Source organism: Bos indicus x Bos taurus, chromosome 3, assembly GCF_003369695.1.
Source record: "Bos indicus x Bos taurus breed Angus x Brahman F1 hybrid chromosome 3, Bos_hybrid_MaternalHap_v2.0, whole genome shotgun sequence".
Lineage (NCBI taxonomy): Eukaryota > Metazoa > Chordata > Mammalia > Artiodactyla > Bovidae > Bos > Bos indicus x Bos taurus.
In genome coordinates this window covers 75,555,232-75,570,352 of record NC_040078.1, presented here as the reverse complement: position 1 = coordinate 75,570,352, position 15,121 = coordinate 75,555,232, and the positions used below count along the sequence as shown (strand labels likewise).

Below are 15,121 nucleotides of genomic sequence, written 5' to 3'. Positions count from 1 at the left end.
GGATTAAAGAAAAGAAAACTTTCTTTTAAACATGGAAGTTAATCCCCCACTTACCTTGAGCTGAACTTACAACCAAAATTCCACCAAACTAAAAGAAAATTTTAAATGCATATACTCACAAGGAGAGAGAAAATTGAAGAAAAGACACCAAGAGATAAGAGATTTCAACAAATTTTAAGAAGACAGGGAAAGACAATGTAGTTTATATTTATCTCTATAAAAAGTACATTGTCAGCTACATTATAACATACCCACACGCATGCATGTATGCTAAGTCGCTTCAGTTGTGTCCGACTCTGTGCGACCCCGTGCGACCCCATAGACGGCAGCCCACCAGGATCCTCCGTCCACAGGATTCTCCAGGCAAGACTTGGAATGGGTTGCCATATCCTTCTCCACAAAGAGATACAAAAATTAATTTGTTTCATAACTCTCCTTGAGAGTCTTGGAGAAAAGTATCAGACAAAGGACTGGAGAAACTTAGTGAAAATAGAAAAACTGACTTAGGTCCTTATTTACAAAACTGCATAGTTATGCCTCAGGCAGAAGACCAGAACATTCTTTGACTTACAGCCAGTCATCCTGCAGTGAAACCTATTATGCATACAAAGCTTCCAATTAGCTCTGTAGGGAGTCACTCTTCAAAATTGAAGGACAGCCAGGGATCACCAGATACTTGTGAAAAACCTCTATCATGAAAGATAAAGACCAAAAGAAACAAAGAGAAAAGAGAACTGAGAATAAATACTAGGAGCAAGGGGGAAAAGGCACACACCCAAAAAAGTCCATCAAATTGTAGTGCTGGAAAAGACTCTTGAGAGTCCCTTCAACTGGAAGGAGATCAAGCCAATCAATCCTAAAGGAAATCAACCCTAAATATTCATGGGAAGGACTGATGCTGAAGCTGAAGCTCCAAATCTTTGGGTACCTGATGCAAAGAGCCAAATCATTGGAAAAGACCCTGATGCTGGGAATGACTGAAGACAGGAGGAGAAGGGAGTGAGAGAGGATGTGATGATTAGATAGCATCATCAACTCAGTGAACATGAATTTGAGCAAACTCCAGGAGATAGTGAAGGAGAGAAGCCTGGCATTCTTCAATCCATAGGGTTGCAAAGATTCAGACTTGACTTAGCAACTTAACAACGATATCTTCTGAGAGAAATGAAAGTGATATGGCACCCTGAAATAGAATCATGATACTATGAAAAAGGGGTTTTCCCTGGTGGCTCAGAGGTTAAAGCATCTGCCTGCAATGCGAGAGACCCAGGTTAGATCCCCTGGAGAAGGAAGATCCCGGATCGGGAAGATCCCCTGGAGAAGGAAATGGCAACCCACTCCAGTATCCTCGCCTGGAGAATCCCATAGAGGGAGGAGCCTGATAGGCTACAGTCCACAGGGTCACAGAGTCAGACCTGGTAGGCTACAGTCCATGGGGTCACAGAGTCAGACACGATTGAGTGACTTTACTTTAACTTTCACTGTGAAAAAGGAGCATGATTTAAGAAGGAATAAATAATTTTTGGACAGTATGAATATGTTACCTGATAAAAGATAATACAGGAGATTTAGAAGATGAAGTTGAGACAATCTCTCAGAAAATAAAATAAAAAGACAAAGGCACGAAAATTACAAAAGAAAAAATAATTTAGTTACCAGGTAATTCTAAGAAGTAGGTCCAATTAATCAGGATGGCATAAAAAGAAAATAAAAACAATGAAGAGGAGGAAATTCTCAATTAAAAAAATATTAGAAAATTTAACAACAGAAGGATAAGTGCTTTCAAAGTGAAAGGGCCCATTGAGTACCCAGCAAATGAATAAAAACATACCAAAGCATATCGTCATGAAATTTCAAAAGACTAAGAATAAGATAAAAGTTCTAAAATGTTCTGGCAGAGGGGAAAGTGGGTGTAAAACAGGAATTTGAATCGTAATGGAGTTAGATTTCCTGACAACAACCTTAAAAGCTAGAAAATAATATATTAAAAATGACTTCAAATTTGTAAAGAGAATTACTTCTGACCTAGAAGTATATATCCGACCAAGCTTTAAATTTATTTGTAGGTGAAATGAAACCATGATCACATATGCAGAGGTCTAAAGCATGTTCCTGCTGTATATTCTCTCTCAATGAGTTACTGGATGTTATATTTCACCATTGACTGTTATAGTCCAATAAGTCTAGAAAGAAAAAGACAAAGGGTTCAGGAAATAAGAATAAAACAGAAGAAGGAAATGTAAAATTTACAGAACGACAATGAAGAGATATTCTAGGATCAAACTCACACACACACATGCACAGACACACATGCACACACATATACAGACATACACTTGTGTGTGTGTGTGTGTGTGTGTGTGTGTGTGTAAGATCTAGAAAAGGAACCACTCCAGACAGAAACAGGAAGGTAGAGTGCTCCTGAAGGATTATCCTTGAGTATAAATGACACATTTTTCACTATACCAAGAGAAGAGGAGATAGCAACTTGAATGAGTGAAAGATACATAAAAAAACCAAAACAAAGAAATACGTAAAGCAATTTTTAAAGAAATAAAAAGATGCAGAAGAAATAAAATGTAATTAAATTGTAGTGATATTTATAGCTATAGTAAAATAAGTATTATTAATTTAAAACAAAATTGCTATATATATTTTGGTTGGTTATAAGTGTGTGAAACTTTGTTAGAAGAAAGGTAAACCACCATGTTATATAGCAAAAATCTGTAAGGGAAAAATCATGGAGTAGCATTACAATTAAGTTTCTTAGAAATTTAGGGTGGAAAAGTTGAAAGCTATTATGTCTAAGGAGTATAAATCAGGAATGGAAAGAGTTACAATGAATAAATAATCCATAAATTAGATACCAAAGTCATCAATGGGTTCTAGAGGTAGTGAACTGAGATGAGAAAGAGTAGAACCATCCCCAAGAAAAAGAAAGGCATGTGGTTGTCTGAGGAGGCCTTTCAAATAGCTGAGAAAAGAAGAGAAGGAAAAGCAAAGGAGAAAAGGAAAGATATATCCATCTGAATGCAGATTTCCAAAGAATTGCAAGAAGAGATAAGAAAGTCCTCCTAAGTGATCAGTGCAAAGGAAATAGAGAAAAATGATAGGATGGGAAAGACTAGAGATCTCTTCAAGAAAATTAGAGATACCAAGGGAACATTTCAGGCAAAGATGGGTACAATAAAGGACAGAAATGGTATGGACCTAACAGAAGCAGAAGACATTTCAAAGAGGTAGCAAGAATACACAGAAAAACTATACAAAGAAGATATTAATGATCCAGATGACCACGATAGTATGATCACTCACCTAGGTCCAGACATCCTGGAGTACAAGTCAAGTGGGTCTTAGGAAGCATCACTACAAACAAAGCTAGTGGAGGTGATAAAGTTCTAGCTGAGCTATTTCAAATCCTAAAAGATGATGCTGTTAAAGTGCTGAACTCAATATGCCAGTAAATTTGGAAGACTCAGCAGTGGCCACAGACTGGAAAAGGTCAGTTTTCATTGCCAAAGAAAGGGAGTGCCAAAGAATGGTCAAACTACTGCGCAATTGCACTCATCTCACATGCTAGCAAAGTACTGCTCAAAATTCTCCAAGCTAGGCTTTAACAGTATGAGAATTTCCAGATGCTCAAGCTGGATTTAGAAAAGGCAGAGGAACCAGAAATCAAATTGCCAACATCCATTGGATCATAGAAAAAGCAAGAGAATTCCAGATAAACGTCTACTTCTGCTTCATTGACTATGCTAAAGCCTTTGAATGTGTGGATCACAACAAACTGTGGAAAGTTCTTCAAGAGATGGGAATACCAGACCACCTTACCTGCCTCCTATGAAACCCATATGCAAGTCAAGAAGCTATAGTTAGAACTGGACATGGAACAATGGACTGGTTCCAAATTGGGAAAGGAGTACGCCAGGCTGTTTACTGTCACACTGCTTATTTAACTTCTATGCAGAGTACATCATGAGAAACACTGGGCTGGATGAAGCACAAGCTGTAATCAAGAATGCTGGGAGAAATATCAGTAACCTCAGATATGCAGATGACACTACCCTTATGGCAGAAAGTGAAGAATAACTAAAGAGCCTCCTGATGAAAGTTAAAGAGAAGAGTGAAAAGTTTGGCTTCAAATTCAACATTCAAAAAATGAAGATCATGGCATCTAGTCCCCTCACTTCATGGCAAATAGATGGGGAAACAGTGGAAAGAGCGACAGACTTTATTTTCTTGGGCTCCAAAATCACTGCAGATGTTGACTGCAGCCACAAAATTAAAAGACACTTGTTCCTTGGAAGAAAGCTATGACAAACCTAGACAGCATATAAAAAAGCAGAAACATTACTTTGCTGACAAATGTCCATCAAGTCAAAGCTATGGTTTTTCCAGTAGTCATGTATGGGTGCAAGAGTTGGACCATAACAAACTCTGAGTATTGAAAAATTAATGCTTTTGAACTGTGGTGTTGGAGAAGATGCTTGAGAGTCCCTTTGACAGCAAAGAGATCAAACTAGTCAATTGTTAAAAATATCAGTACTGAATATTCATTGGTATGACTGATGCTGAAGCTGAAGCTCCAATACTTTGGCCACCTGTTGTGAAGAAGGAACTCATTAGAAAAGACTCTGATGCTGGGCAAGATTGAAGGCAAGAGGAGAAGGGGACGACAACCATCTCCTGGTTGGATGCATCATCGACTCGATGGACATGAGTTTGAGCATGTTCCAGGAGTTTGTGATGGACAGGGAAGCCTGATGTGCTGCAGTCTGTGGGGTCACAAAGAGTCGAACATGACTGAGTGACTAAACTGAACTGAACTAAAGAAAGAGGTTACTGGCAGGCAATGACATTATCAGAGGAACAATGCTTTCAATGAAAGGGAAAGCAGTACTAAAAGTGCATTAAATTGCAAAAGGCTTCCTGGACGGTAGACACTCTGACCAAATGGTTCAGGTACAGGCTTGGATATTCTCTTTTCTCTTCATAATAAAAAAATTGCAGTTGAAACAACAGATGGGTATCAAGAAATAGCCACATGGTTTGGCACTAAAGGGTGAGTGTAAAGTACTGGGTAAAAACCATGTATGGACAATTGATTCATCAGCTGTGAATCATAGAGATAGATAGGATAAATGCCTTGAGTCAGCTTTATGGCATCACAGCTGAGTAGTCATGTGGCTACTAGAGACTTAAATTAAAAACTTGGGAATTTTTCAAGAATTCTCCCTACAGTACCCTTTCCACTTTCTCATTTAATCCATCGCCCATGCTAGGGATTCTGCTTCTTAAATACCTTGGCGGTCCATCACTTCTTCCCATTCTTACTGCTACTCTCATAGTCTGAGCCATCATCACTTACCTTTTACAACTACAATAACCTCAAGAAACATTTTCTAGGTACCGAGTATATTTGACATATACTAGGTACATATATACGTATATATATACGACAGTATATATGTGTCAGTGTCTGACATATACTAGGCACCTAGCAAATGTTTAGTATGTGTCAGATATTAGTTGCATTTACTGGCTGTTAATATGTGCTAGATCCTATATAGAGATCAGCCTATAATCAGGGCTTTCAGGTAAGGTCAGGTAAAATAACATTTCCCAATTCAAGCTCCCAGAAATGAGAAATGTAGGATTTTGAGAGATAGAAACTAATGGAGAAGAAAGGTCATCTTTTTAATGTTTTTAGATAAACCTTCTACAAATTACCATGTACAAATAACCATGTGTAAGAGCTGACTCATGAACCTGCTGCAAAATATAGTTTTATAAATTTCATAAGTTAAAGGAAGAATAAAGGTGGCTTTAGGTTGAACTTTTACCATCTCTTAAGCACATTGTATTCATTTGCCTCCAAATTTGATTTAATCTAAGCCATTTCAAAACAAAATACTGCATTGTTTTTGTCAACTATTGCTTTCTTTTTCTGTGACAGGTTTATGTTAAGTAAAATCAGTGAATAAAATGCAAGTTTCAAGTTGATGCTCATTCAATGCTGTTTCTGCAGATGGCAAACTGTACTGTTACTATAAATTCAAAGATGAAAAAGACAAGATCCTCTCCTTCAAGAACCCACCTAGTACATGGGGAAATAGTACACATAATTAGGAAGCAATGAGATTAGTGCCTGGTAGCTCCGAGAAAGATGCTATTCATTTATCCTGAGACATTCCAGAGATAGTGACCCTTTAGTTAGAATGAGAAGATTTTCAAGCTAATTACCAGTATCTGATGGTGGTTGGGGACAGACTCTCAAATGTATCCATCTGTTCATTCATGAATTGATTTGTTTAGTTTACATTGGTTATTGCTTGTCTACTGTATGTCAAGAATCAAGATAAATGTAAAAATGAACAAAATAGTTTTTACCCTCAAGAGGCTTAGAGTCTAGACAAAAATGACTTGAAAAACAGTAACTTTAATGAAGTGTGGTAGATGCCATGATACCGATTCATGCAAGTTTTTATGGCATTTGGTTGGTGCTAATCTAGCGAAAGACATGTCAGGACATCACAGAAATTTCTGCCATGATTGTTTTCTCCCATTAAAATAAAAGCATTCATAAGTACAGATTCTTATTCTGAAGTGAATAACCAATACAGCTGTCTCCAACAGGGAGTTTGTTCAATTTATTTCTCTCTCCCCCATACATAGTTGAATGTCTAGAGCACACTATTCAATAGATAATTATTGATTAATGGAATAAATTTGAGTCAAAAAGAGGAAATCATAAACCTTATGGGTAAAACTTGACTTTTAATATTTTAGAGAAATGAGGGAAATATATTTTTTCCAACAAATCTGGAGTTTTCTATCCTGTACTGCAATTAGTATAAAATTTTAAAAATCTATATTATAGATCCATGTTTCAAATGTGAGTGTAAGCCTTGCACTAAGTCAGGATTGTGTTCTGGTCCAGTTCTGCCATTCCAAACCTGTGTGACAATGGGAACTATCTGCCCCTTTCTGAATCCATTTCTTTATCTGTTAGATGTTAATAAAAATCTGTCTTATATACCTTTGAGAGCTGTTTATGAATCAAATGATATAATCCATATGCATGTCTTATGTAAACTTGTTTAAAGCATTATGTAATTATAAAATATAATCATAATTAAATTTCTAAGCTTTAAATATTTTAAGAACGCCTTCCAAGGCTGGTGGTTAAGCAGTTGTTGTTTTTTTTCTGTTTCCCTCTAGTGCAGTGCCTGGAGATGACCACCAAGCGGAAGATCATTGGCCGCCTGGTGCCGTGCCGGTGTTTCCGAGGTGAAGAAGAAATCATCTCCGTTTTAGACTACTCCCACTGCAGCCTTCAGCAGGTGCCAAAGGAGGTTTTTAACTTTGAACGGACATTAGAGGAGCTTTACCTAGATGCCAATCAAATTGAAGAGCTACCAAAGGTAATTTTTGACAACCTAAAACACATGCTTTAAATAAGTATTTCATAGCTCCAAAGACTTGGCATAATGATAATGCTAACTATAGCCTTCTATCTAGGTAATTGACAAATCATTCAAGTTAGCATAATTTTTCCCAATAGTTTCATCACTTTTTAATGCCACTCCATTTGTAACTTCTTGTGATATGTTAATAACCATGGAAATCATTACTTTATGGGATATGCATTTTTATTTTAATTTAAGATACTCTTCAAGAAAATACAGATTGGTGAGTTGAGATCAATAGCTTATATTTAGAAAAGAAAGAGAAAATATGGTACTCTCTATTCCAGAACTGAAAATTTGTATATTGTATGTTAAGGTAACATTGTTTTAAAGCCTTGAATTATATGTTAAGTCTAAGAAATGCTTTTATGCATACACATACACACAAAAAATCAAGGATACTGTCATGTAAAACATGGTGTTGTTTCTGGAATTTGAAATCTTTGAATATAACAAATATCACTGAGTTTATATGGCATATAGCTTATAAATATCATGCAGCTAAAAAAATTTAACTAATATCAAATTTTGCACACACATAAACACACACTGCCTATGACCAGGAAAGATTGGAGACATTAGCTAAAGCAAACAAGGCCACACAGCAGAAAGATAAAATCCAAATCATTGGATCCTATTGTTCACCTAAATAAGTGACTCGGATTAAGTAGCTAGCATGGCATCTACCTGTGAAGAATTTACGTGATAGCTCAGAGAGAAAAAGATGTCATGCAATACATTTCTATTGCTTATGCTAAAAAATGCACATTAAATATCCAAGAACCAGAAAAAAAAATCCTCCATCACAAGGTGAAAGTTGCTCAGTGACTCTTTGCAACCCATGGACTATACAGTCCATGGAATTGTACAGGCCAGAATACTGGAATGGGTAGCCTTTCCATTCTCCAGGGGATCTTCCCAACCCAGGGATCAAACCCAGGTCTCCCACATTGCAGGCAGATTCTTTACCAGCTGAGCCACAAGGGAAGCCCAGGAATACTGGAGTGGGTAGCCTATCCCTTCTCCAGCAGATCTTCCTGACCCAGGAATCAAAGCAGGGTCTCCTGCATTGCAGGCAGATTCTTTACCAATTGAGCTATCAGAGAAGCCCTGCATCATAAAAGCTAACAATTATCAAAAGCAGAATAAAGTGTTCTGATCAAAAGAATTTTTGAAAATTATCTTCGTTTAGGATGATGGATTATGGTGTTTATATAATACTTCAGAGACAGGAGCTATTTAATGTATACTTCAAAGCAAATATTCTTCATTTTTGATAACCTAAATGTATAGTGTCATCTTGAGTCTTTGCCCAGAAGGGCTGGGTCAGGCCTAAAAAAAAATTGGCCATATGGATTAACATCCACATTGCACATAAGTAGAAACAGGACTAAAATGAGCTGTATCTTCTACCAGGCTATAAACTACTTGAGGGCAGAGGAAGCATCTTATTCATTTTTGCTTCCCTGTACAGGAGGATGCATGGTGACTTTTACATAATGAATACTCAATTTATGTGTTGCCACTGCTAGATGAAATGATGCAGAGAACTTCATGTGCTATAGGACTTGATTGGCAAAACTATATAAAGTTAAACAATTCATAAATGTGATATTTAGCTCTAATTTAAGAAATTAAACACAGTTTTTTGTTTTGTTTTTAAGGTCAGGTCCATTTAGAATTTCCAGATGAAATAAAGGACATCCAGTAAAATTTAAATTTTAAACTACTAAACAAGCCATTTTTTAGTATAATTATACCCCAAATATTGCATTGGATATACTTATGCTAAAACTAAATAGTTTGTTATTTATTTGAAAGTAAAATTTAACTTGCCATCCTGTATATTTATTTGCTATATCTGGCAGTTCTAAGGCAATCCAGATATTTAAAATCTTTTTCTAGATCCATGCAACAGTCTGTAAGACAAATAGCCAGCGCAAGGTCAATTGATCAAATACATACTCATTTAATATCTACTCAACTACACAGTAGTTGAAGCTTTAGTGAATTACAAGAGAAATCAGTCTCATTCCTTGCTGTCAAGGATCTGACAACCTAATTGCAGAGAAAACTGAAGCTTTAGAGGTGAATGCACAATGACAGATAATCAGGGCCAAAGAACCAAGTCCTGCGGTAGAGCTTATGTACAGAGAAGAGTACTGCTGTTGGAGGGGAGAGGCGAGGGCTTGACCAAAAAGCACAGAAGCAAAAGCTAAGATGGAATATATGGAGAAGGGGAGGAGAGGAGCAGCAAAACTGTGAAGGATCTGGAGCTGCAGGTGCAGGTAGGAGACTGCTGACATATGTAGGTAGAGGAGGAGAGCAGAAAGAACTCAGACTATGAAAGGTCTTGAGAGTCACACAGCAGGGTTTGACTTCATACATCAGACATATAATGCTGTTGGAGACTTTTACATATCAAGTCTGCTGCTGCTAAGTCGCTTCAGTCATGTCCGACTCTGTGCGATCCCATAGACGACAGCCCACCAGGGTTCCCGGTCCCTGGGATTCTCCAGGCAAGAACACTGGAGTGGGTTGCCATTTCCTTCTCCAATGCATGAAAGTGAAAAGTGAAAGTGAAGTCGCTCAGTCGTGTCCGACTCTTAGCGACCCCATGGAGTGGGGTGCCATTGTCTTCTCCAACATATCAAGTCACTAGGAGCTTAAGGAGGAGAGCTTGGATTAACAATAAAGAAAAATAATACAAATGAGTCAAGGACTTTAGTAACACTTTTCTGCTGTATTAGAATTTAGGAGAAATGGTTATCTTTTGTTATTAGTATGCTTTATACATTTCAAAGATTTTACACATAATCTTTCAGGGTTTCTTTGGCTCTCAAAGTTCAATATTATTACTTTCCTAAAACAACCCTGTAGATTAGTTTCTTCTAAAGCATCTAATATTGAGATATGATTTAAATTATTTGATTTCACAATTTGATCATAATAATACCTGTATATATTTCTATATTATTGAAAAAATAGGTAAATTAAGAAACAAAAGGGCTGACATATCAATTAGGGCCCACTGAAAAAGTGAAAGTGTTAGTCACTCTGTTGTATCAGAATCTTTGCGACCCCATGGACCATAGTCCACCAAGCTCCTCTGTCCATGGAATTCTCCAGGCAAGAATACTCAGTGGGTTGCCATTTCCTTCCCCAGGGGATCTTCCTGACCCAGGGATCAAACCCAGGTCTCCCACATTGCAGGCAGATTGTTTACTGTCTGAGCCACCTTATGTGTGTGTTTAATTAATAGAAACCACAATCCAAACTGACTTAACAAGAAATAGGCTTGATTGGCTCACATAAGTGGAAATGCATTTCAGGACACACTCCAGACTTGGTATATTTCTATTTGCTTTATGTGGGAATAACTTTTCCTGAGGCTGGCTTTCTCTCAGGGGGCAGGATGGCTATAGCAATTCTAGTGTTCAGTTCCACATCCTCCAAAAATAGACATATTTGGCTTCTGAAAACTTTCTCTTCTTCTAAGAAGGACAAGAAGTGGCTCCTCCAGAATTCCTCGGTTACCTTGTCCTTAGATCTCACTGGACTTGTGTCACATGTTCATTGTTGATCCAGTCCTTTTGCCATGGGATCCACTATGCAAGAAAAATAGGATTACTCTGATTGGGTTCAACCATGATGGGCCACCTCTGTGGAGTTGTGGTTACTGGCAGCAATACAAGGGAACAAGATACGAGGACTGGAGGGAAGATTACCACAAGGTACACTACAAACAAAATGCTATAACATCCCTGTTTTATGAAGAATAGTTCATCTTCATCAAAGTTTATAAGGACTTCTAGGCAAAATACTGAGTCCTCAGGAGATTTAAAGCTTTCAAAGTTAGATTAAATATAGTATTTTTTGCTTGCTCTCTTATTTTTACTGTTTTTCTGGTACTATTTGATGTTGTTACCTTTATGATTTCAGATTTGTTGAGTAATGAGATAACCATTTGTATTCTCGATATTACATTATGGCAAAAATTACCTTTTATAATTTTTTTTTATTATCTTCATTCTGATATTTTATACTGAGAATGTTCTAGCTGGCCATGAATATCTAAGTTCTTATGCAACAGGTAGAGAACAGAGTCAGGGTTAATGGCATTAGGAAAAGAATGTCAAGAGTGTGTCAGAAAAGATACAAAAATAGATATGAAAGAACAGGAAGTCTTTTGATGAGGAATAGTTCAATCCGTGTTGCTTGAAAGGTAAAAATATAAAAATGACATACCTTTCACACAGTGATAGAAACCCACACAGTTTATAATTTAGTGCTGCTTTACTTGTTATTTGGAATTGGAGACTTAAAATTATACAAAGTAAAAGAACATCACAGATGTATATTATAAATGAAGTGGTGTGGAAAGGCAAATGTGAAAAAAGTGCAATAAAGAAAAAAACTACAAAGAAATTTCTTGAAATTGAAGAGAAACTTTAAAAAAGATAATAGAAATAATTTTTGTAAAGTCAATATGAACCAAAATTGAAAGACACTGAGTGAATTTGGTAGAAGAGATCAATTTATCTATATATGAAAGAAAGGTGAAAGTGAAAGGCGCTCAGTCATGTCTGACTCTTTGTGACCCCATGGACTTTATAAACCATGGAATTCTCCAGGCCAGAATACTGGAGTGGGAAGCCTTTCCCTTCTGCAGGGCATCTTCCCAACCCAGGGATTGAACCCAGGTCTCCTGCATGCAGGCAGATCCTTTACCAATTGAACCACCAATGAAGCCTAAGAGTACTAGAGTGGGTAGCCTATCCCTTCTGTAGGGGATCTTCCAAACCCAGGAATTGAACCAGGGTCTCCTGCATTGCAGGTGGATTCTTTATAAGCTGAGCTACTAGGGAAGCCCTTATATGCAAGAGGATGGGACTAAATTTGAAATACTGTACTTACTAAATTTTCTCCATTTAAACTATCCAGAAATATTTTAGAGGTTAAGAACCTTGGCTTTGGACTCAGACAAACCTGGTATCAGAACTTAGCACTACTAATTGGTTAAGAAGATATTTCATTTTCTGAAAACCTCAGTTTCTTCATTAGTAAAACTGGGAAAATTATAGCATCAATTCCTAGGTTAGACAGAAAGATACATATATATATATATATATATATATATATATACACACACACATACATACATACATAGGTAGATACATAAGTAGGTAGGGTGCTTGGTATGATAATGTTTATGGAGCACTTGGAGTTTAAAAAATCAATAATTGGCACTTATCATTCTTATACCACAGAGAAAGGAAATTTTCAATATTAATAACCCTGGGTAGAATAGTAAGATTTTGTAAGATTTCAAAATAGTTCTGTGTATTAAACTCTCCATCAAAAAATGTGTGGCATGTCTTCATTTCTAACTGAAATCTCCAAAGACAGCTTCTAGAAAAACAATCCTCTGTCCATAGTGGTGTTCAGTTGCTAAGTCGTGCCCAATTCTTTGTGACTCCATGAACTGCAGCATACCAGGCTTCCCTGTCCTTCACTATCTCCCGGAATTTGTTCAAACTCATGTCCATTCAGTTAGTGATGCCATCTGACCATTGCATCCTCTGTCCATAGTGAGTGATGTTATTTACCCAAACAGCTACACCAAGTGCATATGTAATAGACAATACCACCAGTTCCCCAGAGAATTTCCTTGACTCACAGAATCATGTTATGGCATTTTGCAGTAAATGCAACTTTGGAAATTATTTTATTTAAACTCTTAATTATTATAATAAGCAAATCAAGGTCAGAAAAGGTAATTAACTTCTCTTAGGCCACAAGGGATGTTAAATTTCTATCCAAAATTAAAATCAAAGACTATGTTATAGTTAAGATAGAATATATTATGCTAGTGTAACAAGTCAAAAATGTATACCTGAAGTTTTTCTTTGTGCCCCATGTTGTGTGGGCAGGGACCACTGATCTCTAAGAACCTATAGCTAATAACTAGTCCGATTTTCCACACAGTGCAAAAATGTCTATTATTTCTTTTTTAGAACAGTCATCCAACGTCTTTGTGAACCTTTCTATGGTAGAAGAAGCCACTCACTTAAGCAGCAAACCATTATATTATCGGAAAGGTCTGGTTATTTGCAAGTTCTGCAATATGTTAATGATGTAGATCCATTCACCTGTCTATCCATCTAAAACTTGGCTAGGCACTCAGAGTGCTGCTAACATTATGAAGGAATGCCTTCTCTAGATAAAGAACTATGCTTCTGGAGTTACTGCCTTGGTCTTCAAAACATTTTAAAGGATTTTTGTATACATTAGCTTAGAGTTCTGTTTTCCAAGACGAGTTTCCAAGTTTTTCAAACCAGTTTTCAAGGACATGCTTCCCAGATGCTTCATCTTCTTAATGATATTACATCCATTGTATTCAGAATATTGTTCTTAAGCTGAGAGATGCTAGGGGAGAAAAGCACTTCCATATCAACAGTTGCTTCTTCTGGGAAGGAAACAGACATTGGGAAGCCAGGTGTCAGGCAAGGGCTACCAATAAACAGATGGATGGTGCTCATTACTCTATCTTGGTCACTCATGCAAGGCTATAAGGCTGAGAAATTGATTATCCAGTGTAAAGCAGACAAGAGCTTATCAAACAGGGATGTTTTAGGTGAAAATTTTGGCACAGCTTGATCCAGTCACTGGCTGTGACATGGAAGAAATATTCACTGACTCTTTAAAAAAAAAATAAATGAGCAACAAAGACACGCCTGAATCATGCCAACAGGTAAAACAGAGCTCCAAGTGTATGACCAAAGAATGGGTTTTGACAACAGTGCTGGAACTGTTTCGGCTGAGCCTACACATAAAAGTCAGGCAAGCTCTCTGGTCAGAGACGGCCCCTTCTCTTTCCTCTGCCAGTGCTGCTCTTCCTCATGGCCTTCTGCTTCATTTCCTCCAGGTCTGTACTCAAACATCACCTTACCAGAGAATCTTTACCCATGTTATTCTTAGACAAAATAAACAATGCCGGCCACCACCGCTTACTTCCCTCAACAAAACCTTAGGCTTAATTGTATCTCTAGAAGATTTCTAGTACAGTTCAATCCTGTTAACCAGTAGTAAAACACCGCTGAAATACTGTATCATTCTTGTAAAAAGTCCCCATAGCTTCCTCTGAAACAATGTATATTATCTTGCAAAGAGTTAAGACCTTTGACAGCAGCCAGAGGTGAGGACTGGAAATGTTGGCACATATCTGCATAGAACATAGAAAATAAAACTCTCTCATTGAATTTGTTGGTTGTGGTTGTTGTTGTTGTTTTCAATGCTGACTCAGGAGGTTGAAGTGAGGTAGGATAGTTTTCGATGTTCCTCCATAATCCACTACCTAACACAGTACACTCTGCATTTATTTTTACTCTCAAACTCTAAGTACTTCATCCATGTAAAATAGAACTTTCACATAATACTTTCTCAGGTTAATAAAACTGCTCTCTGACTCTAGAAGTGTTATAGGAGCAATGTCAAGGAATATACTTTAACGTCTATGGAAGTAGAGGGTGGAATAGTTTCTCTAAAATCCCTTTCAAACTTAACCTGTGATTCACTCATTTGAGATTCCTTTGAAATAGATTTAAATGCTAAACAATGGAAGGAAGTATTCTGAAAAACAGAATAGTGAC

The 15,121-nt window shown here is 37.1% G+C and overlaps 1 protein-coding gene across 15 annotated transcripts in view; it reads left to right on the top strand.

The window, feature by feature from the left end:
• Positions 1-15,121, top strand: part of LRRC7 (leucine rich repeat containing 7) — a 622,091-nt gene that overhangs the window by 212,095 nt on the left and 394,875 nt on the right. For all 15 annotated transcript variants that reach the window (XR_003510334.1, XR_003510333.1, XM_027536916.1 and 12 more), the window contains one exon: positions 7,222-7,424. Coding sequence is in view for 13 of the 15 variants with exons in the window: in XM_027536916.1 (XP_027392717.1) it covers positions 7,222-7,424 (203 nt within the window). In the remaining 2 variants the exon portion in view is untranslated. The remainder of the gene's footprint in view (positions 1-7,221; positions 7,425-15,121) is intronic.